Source organism: Elephas maximus, chromosome 2, assembly GCF_024166365.1.
Source record: "Elephas maximus indicus isolate mEleMax1 chromosome 2, mEleMax1 primary haplotype, whole genome shotgun sequence".
In the NCBI taxonomy this organism is placed as follows: domain Eukaryota; kingdom Metazoa; phylum Chordata; class Mammalia; order Proboscidea; family Elephantidae; genus Elephas; species Elephas maximus.
The window spans coordinates 129363895-129376935 of NC_064820.1; the positions used below are offsets into that span (position 1 = coordinate 129363895).

General features: G+C 38.9%; 1 protein-coding gene across 1 annotated transcript in view; it reads left to right on the top strand.

Annotated features, from left to right (window-relative positions):
* Nucleotides 1–13041, top strand: part of FBN2 (fibrillin 2) — a 292288-nt gene that overhangs the window by 218919 nt on the left and 60328 nt on the right. The window contains exons 26-34 of the mRNA XM_049873163.1: nucleotides 1139–1267; nucleotides 2016–2141; nucleotides 4026–4151; nucleotides 4722–4844; nucleotides 5485–5610; nucleotides 5933–6058; nucleotides 8015–8137; nucleotides 10338–10460; nucleotides 12110–12235. Coding sequence (XP_049729120.1) covers nucleotides 1139–1267; nucleotides 2016–2141; nucleotides 4026–4151; nucleotides 4722–4844; nucleotides 5485–5610; nucleotides 5933–6058; nucleotides 8015–8137; nucleotides 10338–10460; nucleotides 12110–12235 — 1128 coding nt within the window. The remainder of the gene's footprint in view (nucleotides 1–1138; nucleotides 1268–2015; nucleotides 2142–4025; nucleotides 4152–4721; nucleotides 4845–5484; nucleotides 5611–5932; nucleotides 6059–8014; nucleotides 8138–10337; nucleotides 10461–12109; nucleotides 12236–13041) is intronic.

Sequence of the window (13041 nt, forward strand, 5' to 3'; positions counted from 1 at the left end):
AACTTACGCAGCATCACTTCAGCCAGAACTTGTCTCTGCTTCATGACAGGACTCGCTCTGTTCTTCTAATGGCTCTTACTTCCCAGTTCCCAGAGCCTGATAGACAAAAAGTAAGAGAATTAGTATGCATATTATTAGCTGCTTAATTGAATCAGTTAATTTTTTTAATCAATTCTTTTTAAGAATAATTTTGTTTAAAAGACATTGTTTGCATTTTTCAGTGTCCCCTGTCATTAGGGAAATAGGGAAGCCCGAAAGCAGAGACTGAGACCCCAAGAGAATGCCCACAAGTTATCCACTGACTAAATCCTATGATATCAAAACTTCCAAATTGAAATTCATCAAAATAATGAAGAAAAACTGGCAGAAACATTGTTTTCCCCACTGTGACAAATTTTTAAAAAATGGGTCATGTTTTCTTTCTCCTTAATCATATCTTATAAACTTGACTTCTCTATTGAAAAATCCTAGTAGATCTTAGCTATAGGCCTGGGAGATTTCCCAGAGAAGGCTGTTTTTGAAAATATAAACCCTGTTATTGAAAATTCTTACTTAGCATATAAAAAATGACAAACACATCATTTTCCGTTATGGTATTTTATAAAATCAGTAGGGTCTTCACATCTGAGTGTGACACACAAGAAGACTGGAATGTACTCCGTGGCCCTGCCCAGATATGTGTACTCTCTGGTTCGAGGCTAGTTTATTGCATCTCCCTCTGAGGCTGTCTGTCTCTGGCCAGCCAGCCACTCCCACTCAGAGGCAGTGGCCCTGTCTTCTGTGGTGTAGCAGAACTGGCATGGTCTCCTTGCCATTTGTGAGGCTTCATTTTCATTTACCACCTGCTTCATTCATCTCATATTGCAGCCACAAAGAGAAATCCACAGTTTCAGAATTCTTAAGGGTAAAAAGCTACTACCTGCCCGTTGGTCATGACAGTTTTGGCAGTTGGAGAAAGGAATGCACCTAAGGCCCGGTTCCCTTCTGTCCGATCCACTAAAAACATTACCTTCATTCTCTTAGCCACTGATTTCTCCAACATTTCAAATGTGCTACACCTTCACTTGAGGGTAAAATCCCTCCCCTGGCCTTTAACTCCTTCTGTTTTTGTGTATTTTTTTTAAACGGCGTTAATTAGACATCGACGAGTGCAGGATTTCTCCTGACCTCTGTGGAAGTGGAGTCTGTGTCAATACCCCAGGCAGCTTTGAGTGCGAGTGCTTCGAAGGCTACGAGAGTGGGTTCATGATGATGAAGAACTGCATGGGTAAGCATGGCTAGCTCTTCCACTCCAGTCTTGAAACCAGACGAGCACAGACTCATCATCTCAACCCTCACTTGTCTTTGGAGCTGTTAACAGCATGCTTGCAAGGAGCTGTGGTGAAAGAGAGAACAGATTAAAATGTCAGACAGGAAGTCTGTTCCTGGATAGCTCTTGGGAAGCCCCAATGTCTTGGCACCTTAATGGCAGTGATGTATTGAGACTGGATTCTGTTTATTCATAGAATCTAAAATGAAAACATAGACTAATTACTCAGGAGAGATTCAGTTAAAATGTGGTGGCCTCAAAATTTATATTGAGTCATGCTAATCCCATGCTATTTCCTTTAATTGTCTGTTGTTACAAACTCTTTGGTTATCAACAACCTTTTAGCCTGCTATTTCATTTTCAGGACTTAGCTCAAAGAACTTAGCAAGCTATCATACTAAGTAGGCTCTTACCTAAGATTTTTCTTTCATTTTGATTAGAGAAATAGACACCAGAATAACTGACAGCAATATATGGTGTCTTGCATGTGGGGTGATATAAAGCACCATTGTTTCTTTTTATTTCTTGCAAGTAAATTTCTTGATAGCTTACTATCTGCCATTTATCTACGGGTAGTGGAAAAAGTAAGGAGAGCATTATCTTCTATTAAACACATACCTCAGATAATATTCTTTCTCCCATGCTGTATGTGTGAATTTTTCTCCCCTCAGTGTTCTTTAATGGATCTCACGTTTTTACCTTTCAGACATTGACGAATGTGAACGTAACCCTCTCCTTTGTAGGGGTGGCACCTGTGTGAACACTGAGGGCAGCTTTCAGTGTGACTGCCCACTGGGACACGAGCTGTCACCATCGCGTGAGGACTGTGTGGGTGAGTTTGTCTCCTCAGCACATAAACCCATCAGGCATCACTAGTAAAGACTGAAAGTAGATTTTAATAAACCTCTGTTGTTTTTGGTATGTAAAATCTAGCTGATTAAAATTTGAAGATTTAGGTTCCCTGCATTTGGTTTCAGGCTATGTCTTTAAAGAATGACACACTTAGTGACACACTCAAATGAGCTGGCATTGTGGTTATCATCATCTTTTTATTACAAACACACTCAAGTGATCCCTGTGTAAGGGGACCTGTGTAAGGCCATGAAGTTCCACATCCTCCAGGTAGGGTGGAATGGGAAAACTGCTCCCGTTTAGAAGGGCTGCAGGCTGATTGCTGACCTGTGTAAGCCTGTGACTTCTCTGTCCAACATCCCCGTTCCCTCAGGCTGAGTCTGCCCTGCATCCCTGTGTCTGTCGTGTTGGGATCTACTCGCTTTTATGTGAGCACAGGTGTGCTCCCTCAACCCCCAGTTTCACAGGAGCCCTGTGGTCTCTTCACTGTCCTGAATTCAGTAGGGATGGCAAAGAATGGCCCAGTCTTTCAGCAGTCCATCCATTTGCTTTTGTAAATATATAAGACCTCTGTGTTCTAGCATAAGGGCTTTAAAACTTTGATTTAGTCTGGAAACAGTTTCTTCACAGGAAGTAGTTCTGGAAAGTATAAACAAATAAAATAGTTCAAAATAGAACAGATCACGCAGCCCATTTAAAAAAATTCGAGCACACCTACTCACTATGCATATAGTTATTTATAAGCTATGCATATAGTTATTTATAAGCTATATATATATATAGTTATATATATATATATATATTCTTTATTATATCGTTGGGAAACCCTGGTGGCGTAGTGGTTAAGTGCTATGGCTGCTGACCAAGAGGTCGACAGTTCACATCCGCCAGGCGCTCCTTGGAAACTCTATGGTGCAGTTCTACTCTGTCCTATAGGGTCACTATGAGCCAGAATCGACTCGACGGCAGTGGGTTTTTTTTTGGGGGGGGGTTTATATATATCGTTATGCTAATATGTGAGGTGACTGTTAAATCATGGACAAAACAGATGTTTTAAAAGGATGAATTAAAACATTTTAAATATTTTTATTTCGTTTCTTGTTATATCTGATTAGGTTGACATCGTTTTTACCTTGTATCTGACAAATACCTTGTACAAGGAAAAGTATCACTCCACCATTTTCTTACTGTTCCCCTGGAATTGCATTATTGCTACTAGTTTTTACTCTACAGTTCTTTGCAGGAGATAAGAGTTAATTTATTTTAAATAAGTAATATAATCTGGAAATTTACCTATACAGGTGCACTAAACACAATACTATAAAAACAAGTAAGAGCCCCGCTCTTAATGCATTCATTTTTGTGGAACCAGCAGTCTTATCGGGATATTTCAAGTTATGTAGGTAAAACACTTGACCATCAAATAAAGGCCAAGTGAGCATGTCAGTATAAATACATGTATTGAACCTTAGTAAGCTTCATTTCTGGCATGTTCTGTATCTGCACCGTCTAATGTGGTAGTCACTAGCCTCATGTGGCTATTTGACTTATATTTAATTAAAATGAAGTAAAATTCAGTGTCTCAGCTTTTCCAGACACATTTTTCAAGTGTCTCAGTAGCACATGCGGCTACATATTGGACAGCATAGTTATGGAATAGTTCTGTTGTTGTAGAAGCTTCTACGGGGAAGGGTAGTTCTAGAAAGAAATAAATAGAAAGAGAAATCCAGATTCCAGTATTCCCACAGATTATCTTGCTTCCCCTGAAGTGCACACAGGAGACCACTGCCCAGCAGAGCATGTGCTTGATTGCTTTAGTGATGGGGTTATTACATAAAACATTAATTCTGTGCGTCTTTTCTAGATATTAATGAATGCTCCTTGAGCGACAATCTCTGTAGAAATGGAAAATGTGTGAACATGATTGGGACCTATCAGTGTTCTTGTAACCCCGGGTACCAGGCCACTCCTGACCGCCAGGGCTGTACAGGTAAGGGTGGGCCGAGCAGGTCAGAGATGTGTCCCTCTCAAATCAGACTAGGGAACTTTTGACACTAAATATATAATATAGTTGATCAGAGTCCTTTGCCCCGAAAGTGAATCTAAGAATGGGGGCAGATCTCTAAAATGTCTTGGTTTGGTGGTTTTGCAAAGCAGTTACTAGTCTTATGATAGAAAATTTTCTAAAATCCATAGTTTTCACGTTTCTGAGTTCTCCATTCTTGGAGCCCTGGTGGCACAGCAGTTAGCAGTTTAGCTGCTGAACAAAAGGTCAACAATTTGAATCCACCACCCGTTCCTTGGAACCCCTATGGGGCAGTTCTGTTATCTTAGGGTATTGAAATTAGATGTCAAATGGAATGCTGTCTAAATGGAAGTATAAAGAACTAAGACTAATGGCATAATGATAAATCAACACAAATGATGGGGAAAAATCCAAAGCCATTTAAGCATTATGTTTAAAAATAAGTGAAAAAAAAAACTCCTTATTGCCTTTTTTTCTAAGGAAGTAAACCTTAACAAGTAATCAAGTAATGAGGCTGGAATGTTCTTTTCACAGATATTGATGAGTGTACGATAATGAACGGAGGCTGTGACACCCGGTGCACTAATTCAGATGGAAGCTATGAATGTAGTTGCAGTGAAGGCTATGCCCTAATGCCAGATGGGAGATCATGTGCAGGTACCGAGAGAAAAATACACATACTTTGTGTATTTAATTAATTGTATTTTCCACATCTATCTCTAGATATCCCTTTCATGACCGGAGATATGTATGTCCCACCTACATTTTCCACCTGTTGGGTTTATTGGGAAGCTGCTTTCCCACGTATAGTACATGCAGCCATCAGAAGGGGACCTATATAACTGTGTGAAGTGGAAGAAAGGGGCACGTGCCGCAAATTGCTGCTTTTACAGAGTATTGTATAAGGTGTTGCATCCTGTAGGGGCGTATGTGTCCCATCAAACCTTTATATGGGTCCACAGGGACATGTGTGTCCCAGAGTCCAATGGAACATATGCATCCCACCAATCCTACTCCCCCTAGAGTCCACAGGGACACATGCATCTACCCCAGATTCCAGAGGGACATATGTGTCCCACTATTCATGCCCCCAGAGGCCAGAGGGACACACTCAATTCAGACACACTCGGTGATTCAGTATGCATTCCACTAATGAGAAAAAAAATTTATCAACAAAAAAAATTTTTTTTTAATTCGATCATTAACGGGATATTGTTGAGTGAAACTGGACAGAAAAAAATTTGATATTAATGAAAGTTAAGTTTGTTTTCATTTGATGTTAATTTTGTTTGATCAGATATTGATGAATGTGAAAATAACCCCGACATCTGCGATGGTGGCCAGTGCACCAACATTCCCGGAGAGTATCGCTGCCTGTGTTATGATGGCTTCATGGCTTCAATGGACATGAAAACATGCATTGGTGTGTACCATAAGAACAGGATAAATATTTATGCAAACACATGTATGTGCATATATACACACATATAAAAACCCAAGAATAGGTTTTCGTAGTCATTATTTTAAAAATTCAGATCATTGTATCTGAAGCTATAAAAGCTAGAAAGGAATGACTATTTTAGGGAAAAAGCCTTAAAGATGGGTAATGTATTATCAGCACTGTTAGGTCTTGCAAAATGATTATATTTTAAGTTTTATCTGTATCTTTCCGTATCATCCTATTCTGCTTAAAAGATAGCTCATAAATTACTAATTAACCAAGGAATTGAAACTGAATTTTCTAGACGTGAATGAGTGTGACTTAAATGCAAACATCTGCATGTTTGGGGAATGTGAGAACACCAAGGGATCCTTCATCTGCCACTGCCAGCTGGGCTACTCGGTGAAGAAGGGGACCACGGGGTGCACAGGTAGGGTTCAAGCTTGCATACTTTGTGCTTCACCTTCGGTTTCAGAGGCAGCCTTCAACGTCATTTGTTCCTTGCTCTGTTAGTCCGATTACCCACAGTCAGGCTGTGACTGACTGTGTGCCTGGTGAGTAACTGAACCACCGCACGTGTGACGCTTTTAGCTCATCTCTGTGGCAGCACATTGTCTCCATCACTCCCACTGCTGAGCTGGCTGTGGGTGCCAACAGAGAGTGAGTGTGTGGCTGTGTGGGTGTGTGGAGTCTGGTTCCCGTGGTTCAAATGTGCTCCTGGTGGCTCTTTCAGCCATATTTACTTTCTAAGTATGACTGTTGTCCAAATAAGAAACATGCATAAAGGAGCATCAAGAGAACTGGAGAGATGACAGTTTTTTGTTTTTGCAGCTCTTCAAAACGAATGAAAATTAATCTGTGGTTCTGTTTAGATCCCTTTTCTTCTTTCCTTTCCCCCATATTTTCCTCTCTCTCTTTCTCTTCCCTCTCATTCTTCACTCTCCAATTGCTTTTGCCCTCTTTTCTGCCCCAATTGCTTCTCTTCTCTCTCTTCACTTTCTTTCATTGCTCATCCCGTTCATTTTAGCTCTTCTTTCCCTCTTCCACAAGTTTTAGCCTTTTGCATACAGGTGGGGCTAGGAAATCCCAAGATTTTGGACTAGGTGTTCTTCATTGCTGAATTTATGGCCCATGTATGGCATTTTGCTTAAGGTAGATGGTGGGTGGCTTAGACTGCAGCCTGGCCGTTTAGCTGACGCCTCCAGGAAAGGGCAAGTAATGAAAGAAGGTGTGCTCTGCAGGTTCCCCACCAGCTGGGTAGATGTGAAGTCAGTAGTTCTGTGTGTGCATATGATTTCAGCATCTATAATATATAGTCATTGACCTAGAGAGAGGAACAAAATCTACGTGTTTATACACACAGGGACACACTCTGGTAAAGTATCTTGTCACTCTCCAGGTGATACTTCCAGTGTACATTTTTCTTTTTTCTCAAATAAATAAAACAAAAATGTTCACCAAAATGATAGATTTTGAGAACACTATAAAGGCTTGTATTAATTCTAAAAACAAGACCATGTAATTTTAAGAAGAGAATGCACTATTAAACCAGTTGCCATGGAGTTGATTCTGACTCATGGTGACCCCATGTGTGTCAGAGTAGAACCATGTTCAGTGACTGATTTCTAAGAAGTAGATTGCTGGGCCTTTCTTCTGAGGTACCTCTAGGTGGACTCAAACCAGCTGAGTGTGTTAACCATTTGCACAACCCAGGGACTAATGCCCTATTACTTACCTTTAAAAAAAAAATTAAAATTCTTACCGTCATGAAAAAAAATGTAACAAATATTAATAGGAAGGAAAGCAGAGTCTCCTTTTGGAAATAGTATTTCTCTTGACACTTATCATCTGATACCCTCTACATGGAGTTTTGCCTGGCAGGGAGAAGGCCTCTGGGATAGATAGGGGATGGCACACGTGCCTGCTGGCTAATACCTGCTAGGTGGCATCAAGCTGTTGTGTCTCACTCCTTCCACAAAGTGGCTGGCAGTTTCCTCCAGGGAAGGGCTTGTTTAATTTGTGTCTTGAACTTCCAAATCTCATTGGTGTCTCCGGAAATTACAAATAGATGTGATGTTATTGTTTTCTCTCTACAATTTTAGATATTTCTATATATATAGTAATATTTTACATGTACAGAAATAGGAAACCCTGGTGGCATAGTAGTTAAGTGCTATGGCTGCTAACCAAGAGGTTGGTGGTTCAAATCTGCCAGGCTCTCCTTGTAAACTCTATGGGGCAGTTCTACTCTGTCCTATAGGGTTGCTGTGAGTCAGAATCGACTCTATGGCAGGGGTTTTTTTGGTTGTTGTACAGAAATATACTTGGAAGTAGAATCAAGTAGCTTGTATTTTATCTTTTTCATATTAACCATGATTTTTTTTAGATGTGGATGAGTGTGAAATTGGTGCCCACAACTGCGACATGCATGCTTCATGTCTAAATGTCCCAGGAAGCTTCAAATGTAGCTGCAGAGAAGGCTGGGTTGGAAATGGCATCAAATGTATTGGTGAGTTTTCAAACATAAGTCTCATTTGCCAAGACAAAATTCTTAGAGGCACCTCTTCTGTACAGTTGTTAGTTAACGCACACATTTGAATAGGAATGAACAAGGTGTTCACTTTCATTTATTTTCTTGTAAATGAAAGCCTGTCTTTCATTGCAAGTTAATCCCTGCCTAAGAGTTTCCTTTAACCTTAGTATAAATGATCAAATTACAACAATATGCCTTGGCATCTGTTTTTTAATGCATTGTTCAGTAAAAATCATTTGATGTGCAGCCAGTAGTTCAGACAGCTGTATGATGAAAAATGACTCATATACTTTTCCAGTTTTTTCATAGTTATCAGTGAGATTTAAAATCCAATGAAATAAATAGGAAATGAAAAGGTTTTGCCAGATAACATAAGTTTGTAGTAAGTGGTCAATACCTACTTCCTCTTAGAAAACAAAATTAATTCTTACAGGCAAATCTAGATGTTTTGTGGGACTCAAAGAGGTCTGATTTGAAGGAAAGAGAAGAATGGGAAGGCAGTTGCCGTTCTCCAAGTTTTGTAGTTCCTGAGCCAGCATCTAATAAGTCTTTTATAGCCCTGAGGCATTCACAGTGTGGCCTCAGTGTTTTGCATGCCTGAACAATAAAGCATTTTTCCAGCTGGTAAGAACAATCTAGATCAATTTAAACTAGAAAAGAAAGCTAGCTGAACTGGCCTCCCCGTGATGACTCATTAAAAGCTAATAGGTCTGTAGTAAGGATTGAAGAATAACCTTAAGATCTCTTCCCAATAATATAAACTAATATGAATATATTTTCCTATTCATTCAAACATTTTATACTTATCAAATGTTTATGAGGTGACTATAGAATTTAACTTATCGTAATTTCCAAATAACTTTGCTAAGTAGCATAGTAGTGTTCTATGATGGCTCCATTACATTCACTAGCTTCCCACTTGTCCAGCCAACTCTCTATCATTAATTTCACTACTTTTCAGCCACATCCTCAGTCACATTGTCCTAGTCCCATTTGTCTATTGTTTTCTCTCATATCTAACTTTCCTTTTATTTTTTCTGTCTTCTAGCTTCCCTTTTTTATGCCTCTATCACTCTGGCCAACTGTGGCAAGATCGCCTGCCTTCAATACAAGGGATTCAACAGTTTTGAGTCCGCCCTACTCCAGATATCATCCATCCACCCCTTTCTGTCATCATTCCTCTACTCTAGTCTGTGTGTGTCTGTTTCTTTCTCGCCTTCTCTCCTGAGCCCTCCCTAAAAGAGCCTCCTCCCTCTTTGGACCTCTGCAGTCCATTCTGTACTTCACCACCAGAGTGATCTTTTAAATCATGGACCTGATCTCTTCACTGTCCTCATTTTAGCACATGAAATTTAGGATAAAATCCAGCCTTCTTGTGGTTTAAAAGGCCCTACGGCATCTATTCATTGACTCTCCCTCCAGCTTCATCTTCTGTCCCCCTCCATCTCATACCACTCTGACATCCTTTAATTTCTTTAGTCACACCAAGTTCTTCCCCTTCTCAGTGTTTTTATATGTGCTGTTCCCTCTGCAAGAAATACCCCTTCCTGTTTCTATTCAGTGGGCTAACTCTTGGTCACCTTTTCAGTCTGAATGTAATTAAATATGTCCCCAGTGGGGCCTTCCTTGATCCTGCAGTTCAAATTTGATGTCCCCTTAATTCTTCAATTCTACCATGTAACTTTTCTTCATGGTACATTTTACAGTATTCAGTTATATTTATTTCTGAGTTTAACATCTGTCTATTCTACTAGGTTGGGCTCCATGAGGTCAAGAATCATTTCTCAGTTTCTTCAACTATAAAATGGACTTGGAAATTCTATGATAAATTTCCTGCTCTGGAATTCAGGGCTATCTTAGAAATGGACCCTTTTTTAGTGATAAAATATGCCTTCAATATGAGTTAGAAAGAAACCTAACCCTGGTTTTCTTTTAACCATTACCTTTTATTTGACTAGATATCACTCAGAATGTGTAAATTGTCATTTTGACCCATTTTATGATGTGAACATTTTGGCTTATATCTGAGAGCTTAGAGAGTTAGAACTGTAACCCTACAAACTAAAACACATTCCATTCATCCAGTTTACATTTAAATGAAGACAGATTAAAATCTTTTTGTGTTTCACTGTTCCATTTTCCTTTGCGAGTTGTATTGTGTCCTCTTTCTGTGCAGATCTGGATGAGTGTTCTAATGGGACCCACCACTGCAGCATAAATGCTCAGTGTGTAAATACCCCAGGCTCCTACCGATGTGCTTGCTCCGAAGGGTTCACTGGAGATGGATTTACCTGCTCAGGTGGGTGAGCATCCTGAGGTGTGTTGTGATGTGATTTTCATGGAACACTCTGTGTTTCTTATTTGAAGAAAGCCACAGTTAAAGGAAGCTGACATAAATACCTCCATTTTTATACTTGACGTACAGGTTACGGTGTGTCTTTATCTTACATTGAACACAAAAATGAACAGTTTTCCAAAATACTGGAGCAGACCATCTGGATTCAAATCTTGATTATACTGCTTATTGGCTGCATAACCTTAAGCAAATTACTTAACTTCTCTGACCTTAGTTTTCCCTGTTTTAAAATGGGTGTAGAAATAATAATAATGATCAAATACCTTTTTTTTTCTATTTCTTATCACTAAATGAATAACATGTGGAAAAACTATTCCAGCTTTTTAAGACATGATATATGACCTGTTCCAATCACTGCTATTTAATGTATTTATCAAAATCTCAGTAGCTTAGTATGTAGTATTGAGAGGATTAAATGGACTAATAAAAGTCAGGGGCTTAGAAAAATACATATACTAAGAAATAAAAAAATCTTAGCTGCTATTTGTCTCATATTCCTTGAGGATAAAACATTCATTTATACACATATATATGACACTGGGTCATTTTGCTGGATATAAAGTCTGATACTTTTCAGTTTAGAAGGTAGATGTTTCTCAGTTGATTTTCAGTACACAAGTTAAACCCATAATTAAAAGATAGAAAGGCTCTTAAGTTTTTTCTAATTATTGACATAAAAACATACTCTAGTCATTTTCAAATGCCTTTTTTATGAAAACATGTTTATTCCATTTTAAAGCGTTAATTACTTTTCAACTTTGCGTATTGTGTTTTCCCTAGCATTCCCTTGCACCATCTAGTGTAGGAAGGGATATGGCTTTGGTGCCAGACACATCTGTAAATCAGATCCAGGCTCTGTCACGTATTAGCTCTGTGTGACACTGGCAGCTCACTTGGATACTCTTAGCCTGGGGTTCTTCCTCTTGTAAACCTCACAGGATTGGTGGACTAAACAACAAAAAAAAAATGCATGTCGGGTAACTAAGCACACTACCAGGCGAATATTAGACACTCAGTAAACATTGGTTCCCCCCACATACACTTTTTTTCCATTTAAGAGAATTAAATAAACCACCTTTCAGTCTATGGGTAATGCCTGTTTGCTTAAGATCAGAATATTTAATAAGATGGTAATAACGTTAAAGAAACTTTCTCCATTTCTACATGTTGGCACTAATTTACTTAAAATGCTTGTACTAGTGAAAGAAACGAGTTGTTTATTCTAATACTATAATGTTTTCAAATGAATTAACATCATTTTAAGATTAATTGTAGACTTCTTTTTTTTTGGTCCTGTCTAAATGATGTTGGTGTAATATTGATGCATCAAATTGGCATTCAAGAAAATGAAAATAAATTTGTAAGACACAAACATTCTTCCTATTAATCATATTAGAATTGAATGACAGGTTGTATGTTAATTAGTTCCACTATCAAGTTGTATACCCTTATTTAGAATATGATTAATTGTGTTTCATGTTAATGAACATTAACTCAAGCCAGTAGAGGTGATTTAGTTGTAGAGCAAGGGAAAAAATACATCAGGAAATTTAGAACTTTCTTAATAGAGATGTCATCTGCTTTTCCCACAGATGTTGATGAGTGTGCAGAAAACATCAACCTCTGTGAGAACGGACAGTGCCTCAACGTCCCGGGTGCCTATCGCTGCGAGTGTGAGATGGGCTTCACTCCAGCCTCAGACAGCAGATCCTGCCAAGGTGGGTCACCGGGATTCTAACTCATTTTCAAGTTGGATCAGCTACAGCAAATGAAACCACAAAAAGGGCTGGAACAGGCTCCACCTGGAAGCAGAATACACAGCACATGCTGCACATATAAAAGTCATTCGTTTAAGCACAGATTATTTTGCCGAATGAATAATGATGAAGGTGGCTTTCATCTCTTATGAAGTTTTCCTGGCCAAGAGCCAATAGTTGGAAGTTCTTGGCTCATTTTTTTAATCCATTTCTTTTTTCTTTTTCTTTTTTCTGTCACAAAATGACATGTGGAAAAACTATTCAGCTTTTTAAGATATGATGTATGGCCTACCCCGATCATTGCTATTTAATGTGTTTATCAAATCTCAGCTATTTTTGGCATTTACCTTGACGAAGTGTGCTATCTATATGTACGGGGTTGGAAGACATCTTCAGGGACTCATCTTTAGGTCCCCTGTGCATAACGGTAGCGTTTCCTTCCTCTAACTTATGATGTCATCCACCATCTCCTGGAAATGGGGCTCTGTGTCTGGAGAGATTTTTCCTAGAAGTGGAATTTGGATGTTCTCTTAAATTACAGACTCAATTCACCTTTCACAGACTTTGGGCCATCATTGTGGTTCATAGGATTTACATGAAAATATAAATGAAGAAAAGAAAGGTAGAAAACTTTTTATATGCCGTTAAGCTTTAACAAAATTAATGATTCAGAGAAAAATATTATCTGCCCCCCTCCCCCCCAAAAAATAACTCAAACTAACTACTGGGTGAAGATTATAAACTAAAGCCAGATTAAAGACTCTCTT